The sequence below is a fragment of the Hordeum vulgare genome, chromosome 2H (genome assembly GCF_904849725.1).
Source record: "Hordeum vulgare subsp. vulgare chromosome 2H, MorexV3_pseudomolecules_assembly, whole genome shotgun sequence".
NCBI lineage: Eukaryota > Viridiplantae > Streptophyta > Magnoliopsida > Poales > Poaceae > Hordeum > Hordeum vulgare.
The window spans coordinates 152,130,854-152,140,537 of NC_058519.1; the positions used below are offsets into that span (position 1 = coordinate 152,130,854).

A 9,684-nucleotide genomic window follows, 5' to 3' on the forward strand; every position below is an offset into this window, starting at 1 on the left:
CTCGTGACGTCCGTGATCCTATCCGGGACTCCGAACAACCTTCGATCACCAACACATATACCTCAACTATACTAAAACGTCACTGAACCTTAAGTGTGCAGACCCTGTGGGTTCGAGAACTATGCAAACATGACCTGAGACACTCTCCGGTCAATATCCAATAGCGGGACCTGGATGTCCATATTGGATCCTACATATTCTACGATGATCTTATCGGTTGAACCTTTGTACCAAGGATTCATATAATCCCGTATAACATTTCCTTTGTCCTTCGGTATGCTACTTGCCCGAGATTTGATCGTCGGTATCCATATACCTATTTTAATCTCGTTACCGGCAAGTCTCTTTACTCGTTCCGTAACACAAGATCCCGTGACTTACACTTGAGTCACATTGCTTGCAAGGCTTGTGTGTGATGTTGTATTACCGAGTCGGCCCCGAGATACCTCTCCGTCACACGGAGTGAAAAATCCCAGTCTTGATCCATGCTAACTCAACGGACACCTTCGGAGATACCTGTAGAGCACCTTTATAGTCACCCAGTAACGTTGTGACGTTTGATACATATAAGGTATTCCTCCGGTGTCAGTGAGTTACATGATCTCATGGTCATAGGAATGAATACTCGATACGCAGAAAACAATAGCAACAAAATGACACGATCACATGCTACGTTTATAGTTTGGGTCTAGTCCATCACATGATTCTCCTAATGATGTGACCCCGTTATCAAGCGACAACACTTGTCTATGGTCAGGAAACCTTGATCATCTTTGATCAACGAGCTAGTCAACTAGAGGCTCACTAGGGACAGTGTTTTGTCTATGTATCCACATATGTATTTGAGTTTCCAATTAATACAATTCTAGTATGGATAATAAACGATTATCACGAACGAAGAAATATAACAATAACTAATTTATTATTGCCTCCAGGGCATATTTCCAACACCGATGACCTCTACTACGACCCGAGGTATGCCATGGATTCCCCCGTGTGGGACACGTGGTTCCGCGATGAGCACGATGTGCGGCGCGCGTCCTACTTTGCCGACGAACACAACAGCCCGCGACGGGCACGTGCAGATCGCCGGGCGCGCCCTCCAAGCCCTCCCTAGGTGCGCAGCCTGACGCCGACCCCGTCGCCGTCACCCTCTCCATCGCCACCACCACATCCTCGCATGACCGAAGAGGAGGAGGCCTGGCTCGTCCAGCGTGTCATGGAAGATTCCATGAACGCGTACGATGAGCGCCAGCTGGTGGGGCTGGAGGAGATGACAACCCTTACCGCGGCCGGCGACGTGGCCATCCCGAAGGAGCAACCTGTGGCAGTGAAGGAGGAGGTGCACGAGGAGCAGCTAGTGGCCGCGTTCCCCTCGGAGCTGGTGGGCCAGCGCTGGACGTGGTCGTGCACGACCATGGAGATGGCCGAGGGAGTGGGGGCTGAGCCTTGGTGCCCCACGTCCCCGCGGTCACGAGAGCGCGAGGCATCGCCGCGCGAGAAGGTGGTGTAGGCGCCGTCAGCGCCGCCAACCTTCCAGGAGTCGCCGGCCCACCCGTGGATGATGCCGTCGTACGTCGACCTCACTGGCGACGATGAAGACAACGAGGACGCGTGAAGACGATGAGCACGGCAACAGTGCGGGGCGACACATTTTATCTTTTTTTAAAGTTATCTTAATTAAAGACTATGGCCCGTGAGGCTATTGAATTATTAATGTTTGAATTTTATTTACATTTTTTGACTTTTTTATTTTTCTATTTTTTTTAAATGGCCTATCCGTCTCGAATGATTTGAGATGCGGCCGTTGGGTGCATCAATCCGATCACGGATGGATCCGGACATAGGCAGCCCTGTTATCGTTCTAAATGGACACAATCCAGTCCAAATAAACGTCTGGACGGATCGCGCTTTGGAGTTGGCCTGATATCCAGCACACAAGCAAAAAGAAGAGTCGCTGCTTCCTTTTCCCCATTTCAACACTCCCAACCCCCGAAGCCCTCCTCTCCTTGCCGCCGGAGCGGAGCGGCTCCCAGGCCTGGAATTTTGCTGTGGTGAGTTATTAGATTCCTCGCCGATAAGGTCTTACCATGCTCACTCCGTCCTTTTATCTACAGTACCACAGTACATATTTTTCTCGCTTCCGTCGTTCGGTTTGGATCTGCTGCTAGTTACCGGCCGATTTTATGGTCGCTTGCTGGACGCTGCACTACAAAGAACGAAAGCAATTTCCTGACACCCCCCTGCATTCTCATGGTTAGCTAATTCTCACCCCAAAAGAGGACCAGATTTGTTCCTCGTGTCAACCTTACCAATCAGCATCTGCAACCTGAAATGAAATCAGCCTACATAACTTGTGTCATAGACTGATCCCTGTTGCATCTACTTATTGGTTTGTACCGGCTATCAAATGGTATGCCATCTCGTGGCTAGAATTCGGTTCGGCAGAAGCTTAGAAACACTATAGACCGGTGGTACTCCTTTCTGCAGAGCATATGAGCTTATGTACTTATTCGTCCTAGATATGTTATCAGTGAGATTGTGAGAAATATGTACTCAAATTGAAAGAATGTCTTTTCTTTCTGCACCAACTAGCCTTCGCCGCCTTTTCTTGTCCAAGTTAGTGAATCAATGTGCTTTACAGATGTACTCGAGCACTTGCAGTATTATCATGCAAACTAATACTCCCTCCGTCCCAAAATAAGCGTCGCTGATTTAGTACAAAGTTAGTATTAAGTTGTACCAAATCAGCGACACTTATTTGTGGACGGAGGGAGCGTTCCTTAATATAAGACCTTTTGGAGATTTCACTATAGACTAGATACGGAGCAAAATGAGTGAATCTACATCCTAAAATATGACTACATACATCCGTATGTAGTTCATAGTGGAATCTCTAAAAGGTCTTATATTTAGGAACGGAGGGAGTAGATACTAAAAAACGAGATGAAAAGGTACATGAACATAATTTACCTTCGGCGCCTTTTTGTGCCGGGAGTAAACAAAACACTTAGTAAGTTCACATTGGCGAGTTCCGCAACCTCTTAAATTTTTAGGATAGTGAACCTTTTGGGTTATCAAAACAACTGGCCAATGAAACATAACTTACAATTTATTAGCTTCCGTGGTACCATCCAAAAAGTTGGACTATGAGCTAAGGTGACTTTGTTGATCGGTGGGCTGTATGTGCAAACGTACATATGAATCATGGACTTGCTAATGTTTCTCTTGCAATGCACTTCTTTGGGGCCTATCTATATATTTTCAGTCTGGCTGATTGTTTATTTCAATCCTTCTGGTAGGTTCACCCAAGATATTGTATTGGCTCTTATCTCCTTGCTTGTTTGCCTTTGATCTTTCTGGCTTAGGACATTTTCACCCTTGAAAGAAGTCAACCAGTGAAAATCCATAGTACCATGGCAGAGGGGATTGTCGGCCTGCTGATTCTGAAGCTTGGTTCAGCCTTGGCCATAGAAGCAGTCAAGGTTGGTACAGGGAAGCTATGCCGTCAAGCTAAAGCTTCTTCTGTTGTCAGGCTGTTTGGTCAGATCCGTGATATCAAGGAGGAGCTGGAAAGCATGCAGTCGTTTCTACAAGAAGCCGAGAGGTTCAAGGACACCGACAATACCACTGCCAGCTTCATCAACAAGATCCGAGGCCTTGCTTTCGAGATCGAGGATGTTGTTGACGAGTTCACATATAAGTTAGAGGACAAACATGGTGGCTTTTCTGTGAAGATCAAGCGGCGGTTTAAGCGAATCAGGACCTGGCGCCGTCTGTCACTGAAACTGAGAGACATCAAACTGAAATTAGAGAATGTTGATAGGAGAAAGGCCCGGTATGACATGAGAGGAATTGCAATAGAAGCTAGAAACAGTGATGCTCATTGCAGATCTACAGATCAGACTTCATACTTCCCAATAGAAGAAAATCTTGTTGGCATTGATGAGAGTAAGAATTTGCTGATTGATTGGTTGACAAGTGATTTGCAACAGGAGAATGTAATTAGCACAGTGTGGGGGATGGGAGGAGTAGGCAAGACCACTTTGGTTGCCCATGTTTACAACACTCTGAAGATAGACTTCGACTGTGCTGCATGGATAACTGTATCAAAAGCATACCAGGTTCAGGACTTGTTAAAGCAGATTATCAGGGAGTTACAGAAGAGTGACTTAAAGGGTGAACTTCGCGTTGATATTGTTGACATGAAAAAGAGAAGCCTAGTTGAGATCATCCGTGATTTCTTGCGTGGCAAGAAGTATCTTCTGGTTCTAGATGATGTCTGGGGTATTGACATCTGGTTCAAGATAAGAGATGCTTTCCCTACTAACAGCACCAGTCGGTTTGTAATCACGTCGAGAATCCATGATGTAGCGTTGCTCGCTACTGGAAATTGCATGGTTGAATTGAAACCACTAGAAGAGCACCACTCATGGGAATTGTTCTGTAAAGAGGCGTTTTGGAAAAACGAAAACAGAATATGTCCGGAGGAGCTACAATCTTTGGCACAAAGATTTGTGGACAAGTGTAATGGCTTGCCCATTGCCATTGCATGCATAGGTCGTTTACTGTCCTGCAAAAGCCAAACTCATTCTGAATGGGAAAAGTTGTACAAGGAATTAGAAGTGCAGTTGACAAACAATGCGATTCTTGATGTCAATATAGTTCTAATGGTCAGTTTGGGGGATCTTCCATATATTTTGAAGAACTGCTTTCTTCATTGTATTGTATTTCCAGAGGATTATTTGATCAAAAGGAAGAGACTGATTAGGCATTGGGTGACAGCAGGGTTCATCAGGGGAACAGAGCACAAAACAATGGAGGAAGTGGCAGAGGGCTATTTGTACGAACTTGTAAATCGAAGCCTATTGCAGGTAGTTGAGAGGAATGAAAGTGGACGTGTGCGGAGTTGTCGAATGCATGATATCATTCGCCTTCTTGCTCTGGCTAAATCAAACGAGGAAAGATTCTGTAGGGTTTATGATGGCTCAGGGAGTTCTTCAGCAGAAAATACACGCCGCCTATCAATCCAAAGTGCCAATATTGAGCAGTTGACTCTTTCAAGTGAAGTTCAGCTCCGTTCAATATATGTTTTTGAGACTGGTCTGATAGTTGATTCACTAAGGTCTTTCTTGAAATCTTTCAAGTTGCTATCAACTTTAGATCTACAAGGTTCCAAAATTAGGAGGCTACCAAATGAGGTTTTCAACATGTTTAATCTGCGGTTTCTGGGTCTTAGAGATACTGAGGTTGAGGATATTCCGAGAACAGTTGGAAGACTACAGAAATTGGAAGTTTTGGATGCATACAATGCTAAGCTGTTGAGTTTACCAGAGAGTGTGGCGACACTCAGGAAGTTGAGATATCTATATGTAGCTACTGATCCAAAGACAAATAGTAAAGGAGTTGTTGCCTGGACTGGAATCCAGGTGCCTAACGGCATAAGGCACTTGACAGACTTGCAAGCCTTGCAACTTGTTGAGGCAAGCTCAGAGACTTTGTGTCATCTTGGTGCTTTGACGGAGTTGAGAACTCTGTCCATCACCAAAGTGCAGAGAGACCATTGTGCTGATTTGTGCAATGCTATCATGAATATGACCCATCTTGTTAGTCTTGCAATTATGGCTATAAATGAGAAAGAAACACTGGAACTGGAAGAGCTTTGCTTACCCCCTACGCTCTCGAAGCTTGAAATAGGAGGGCAACTAGATAAGAAGCGGATGCCTCAGATTGTCTCGTCCTTCTCAGACCATGAAAACATTACCTTGTTGGCCTTGGCCTTCTCCAAACTTGATGAAGACTCATTTTCATGCCTGTTGGTGTTACATGGTCTACGTGCACTTTGGCTTGATAAGGCCTATGAAGGGAAGAGGCTGCACTTCAATGCCATGGCATTTCCAAAACTGCGACTGCTATCAATCTCAGATGCACCGCAGCTCAATGATGTTGTAGTAGAAGAAAGTGCATTGCAAAGCCTTGTTGACCTATCTCTCACAGATTGTCCAGAGCTAAAGGTCCTCCCTGATGGCATTGAGCATCTTAGAACACTAGAGAAATTATATCTGCGAGGAGTCTCCAAAGATCTCACAAAGAAGCTTCAGAACAAAGAAACAACAAATGAGTGCAATGATTATCTTAAGAAGATCAATCACGTCCGAAGGGTAACTGTTTATCCATGAAGCACTTGGGGTATGATCCAGTGTTCCAGTATATATCGTCAACTCAAGTACTTCTGATCTCTCGCTCAAACTGAAACTTTCACTTGTCTTCTAGCATGAGAGATCAATGATGCTTGAGAGATGGCCATGTGGTAACCTGCAGCCCTCCTGAATAGTTCGGAGAAAAAAGGAGGCGGCTCTATAGAAGAGAATTGGCAAGGAAAGAGGAGAAGCTTATTCAGTTTTGTTGGTCCAGATGTTGAAAATGCACAACACATCAAATGGATGGCTCAGGAGGTTGGTTGTTGTTTTACTCTTTTCTTTTTTTATTATTCTGAAAATTTATTGTTGCTGAACATACTGCCACACTATGGACTTGTTGACCCTAAACAAAGTTTTGTATAACTAGGCATCAGGAATCAAAGAGGGAACCGTAAATGATCTCAATGCAGCAAAAATTTCAGCAATGAAAGCTGCTGAGTGTTGCCTCAGTTTATTATTATCGTTTTCTTCGGTAGTAGCACTATCTCAGAGCATCTCCAGCTGTTGTGCCCCTCAGGGACAATTTTTGCGACAGATGAAGATTTAACGGCGCGAATTTTGCTCTGGGGGGTTTCCCAGTCGTTGAGCCCCCAGACAATGTCGCTCTCCCGCCGTTTGACCCGCCTCTGCCGCCCCTCCTCCCTCCGGCATTGCGGGATTCTTTGCTCTGCTCGGCTGACTCGCCGTCTGGTGGCGTGGCGTACCGGGCGCTGGACATGAAGGACAACGGAGGGGCGAGGCAGCACTGGCCGTGTGACTACTGCGGGGAGGTGGCGACTGCGCTGCGGCTCTCGCGGAAGCACGTGCGCGCGCCGCTCTATGCCGGGTGCGCGACCTGCCCAGCTGCGGCACGCGTGGCGGCTGGGGGAGGCGAGTCGGCGTTCCTCTGCGCGGACTGCGACGACGGGTGTGAGGGCGCGGCGCGCGTGCCCATGGAGGGGTTCGCGGGCTGCCCCGCGGCAGCCGAGCTCGCCGCGTCGACCTCCTCCCTGGCGGCGGTGGCGCTGCCGCGTTCGGTTGCGGCCTCGACAGCGGTGGAGACCAAGAGGATGAGGACGCCTTCTTCTTCTCGTCGTTGGACTACTCCATGTTGGTTGACCCCGAGATGCGCCGGAGGTGGCTGTCTCGGCAGGCGGCGGTCCGCCGCTGAAGGGGGAAGTGTTGTGTGACCAGCTCGCGGAGATGGCGCGGCGAGAGCTGGGATGCCGCGGCGAGTAGGTGGCGGCGACGCCGAGCTTGTCCCGGACCTGTGCGCGGCGAGGCGAGGCGAGGGCGGCGGCATGCCGGGTGAGGCGTTTTGCGTGGTCGTGTGAGTTGGTGGCGGGAGAGAAGGAAAAGAGAAGAGAAGAGAGAGGAGCACATGGGTGGGCCCGGAGGAAAAGTTAGGAGAGAGGGAGTTATTTTTTTTGGGAAAGGAGGATCAGCCCTCCACCTCTGCATCAATCGATGCATACAGTCATAGAAGAGAGGGAGTTGAAGGACGGTAGGCCAAATGAGAGCTTGGTTAATAGTATAGCCAACTGCTGGCTATAAGCATCTTATAACCCATCTTATAGCTAACTTGTAAAATAGTTAGCTATAAAAGAGTACTACTTTTATCATATATGGCCCACTTTTTCATTCTCATAAAACACCTAGGAGCACGTGCTAGAGCTAGCTCTTCACGAAGAGCCCGCTTCCCTTCTCTCTCCTCTTCTCTCTCATCCAACTCAACAAAAATATAGTATTTTAATCCTTACAGCCTGCTGACTGTACCTTATTGTACTTGCTCTGACATGCAAAACAGTCTCTCCTCCCCCAGCTGCCGCCCAGGTTTCTGGGTTTGGGTTGGGTTCGCCGATCGAAATATTGACCAAATCTAACGCTAATCGAGCTCGTGGATCCGTGAGTGGGACTTTTTTCGTTCGCCGGCGTAAAAAAAAGTGCTCCTTGGGGGACGGCTGGAGATGCCCTCAAGGATTTGTGTACTCATCAGCTGGTTTAGTTTCTTCTTCGGTGCTTTTTCTAAATTTATCACCTATTAAAAATGCCGCTTTCTGTGAAGAAAAGCATGGATAGTAAATTTGTCTGGCTGAACGTTCGCCATCTTGACACAACAAAATTATTTTCATTTGAGTTGTTTCAATTCCATTATGCATGCATACGAAATTCTTATATTCTTTTGTACTATTATTCAGCTGAGCAACAACATATGTATCTAATTACTCTGCGATGCAAGGCACCGAGGAGGATCAGTTGGTACTCAAGAAACAGAGGAGCTCGACACCGACCTGGAGAAACTCTATGTAGCAGGCTGCGCGGGAGAGATGGCCGAACTGTTGGTCTCGGCCAGTTGATCGTAAGCAAGGCTTCCATTGCCTTGATGAAAGCTGATGATCGTACAGCGTGATGATAAACGACCTCGTGTGCTAGCAACAGAAGCTAGCTGGACATTCTCAGAAATCACCAGCAGCTGTAGCACCGCGGTATGAAAGTGTATGTGCCAGCCGCAGCTCTCTGATTGACAACTGTTTTGGCTGCTTGCTGCTAGTCATACCAGTAGCACGTATGGGGTGCAAAAACTTGGCATCGGCATATTGGACTGCTAAGGAAAACCTCAAATTACGGCTGCAAATCTGATTGGCGGATGCGGCAAATGCACCCAAAAATATTTGCTAGAAGCTTGATTGTTTCTTCCAAAATGTGAAGAACGATCGTCATAAAGTACACATGCAACTGTGTATGTATTAGAATAAAGACGAAAGAAATGAACAATTGGGCAACCTGCTCTTTTTTTTTAGAAATCACAGGAGGTGGAGTCCCTTCACTTGAATATATTACTCAAAGTGGCCCATATGCCAAAGAGAATGATCCATTTTACTTAGAAAACCGGATCGAAAACCTAAACAAATTAACCTTGTTTATGCATGAAACCGAACCAAAAAACATACAAGTAACAAGGTTAAAAAAGAGGAGAAAAAATGGACGCCCATGCATGAAGGCATAACTAGACGTGGGGTGCCGTCGAGGGATCACAATACCAAAACTTTGCAAACAGCCTAATGCGTTGCACCGACGGGCATACTGAACCCCATGGCGCTATACAGAATCATCCATGATCAACGAGTGCCTTTACATGTGTGCCATGGGAAATCAAAACGATTAGCAAGTTGGGGATGCATCATTGTGCTGTCATTGAGCAAAAGTGAACCGAGACAACAACAAGAGAACGACGGTCACCTTAACACAACGACAACAATGGGAGGGTCTTGAGCTTGCTCAACAACATGGTGTCACAACACACGAAGGGCGGGGGGGGGGGGGGGGGGGGGTGCTGGATGACAGCTCCACAATACCAAGCGTTGTTGTTGACAGACCACGGTACACACTGAAGGAAGAAAAGTATGTCTAGAGGGGGGGGGGGTGAATAGACTACTAGCAAAGGCCAATGGGAAATTTTAGCAAGTTTAACATTTAGGCAGTTCTGGCTTGAGCTAGAGTAATA

At 46.9% G+C, this 9,684-nt stretch overlaps 1 protein-coding gene across 5 annotated transcripts; it reads left to right on the forward strand.

The window, feature by feature from the left end:
* The first annotated feature begins 1,878 nt into the window (after positions 1-1,878).
* On the forward strand, positions 1,879-9,035 carry LOC123425627 (disease resistance protein RPM1-like). Of its 5 annotated transcripts, XM_045109322.1 has the most exons (4): positions 1,879-2,054; positions 3,303-6,189; positions 6,274-6,455; positions 8,419-9,035. In XM_045109322.1, exon 2 carries the CDS (start codon positions 3,417-3,419, stop codon positions 6,177-6,179), a length of 2,763 nt encoding a protein of 920 aa, XP_044965257.1. In that variant the 5' UTR covers positions 1,879-2,054; positions 3,303-3,416; the 3' UTR covers positions 6,180-6,189; positions 6,274-6,455; positions 8,419-9,035. The 5 variants fall into 5 exon arrangements, with proteins under 5 accessions (XP_044965257.1, XP_044965258.1, XP_044965255.1 ...); XM_045109323.1 differs by having other exon boundaries at positions 3,303-6,455; positions 8,378-9,035; XM_045109320.1 differs by having other exon boundaries at positions 3,303-6,455.
* The last annotated feature ends 649 nt before the right edge of the window (positions 9,036-9,684 follow it).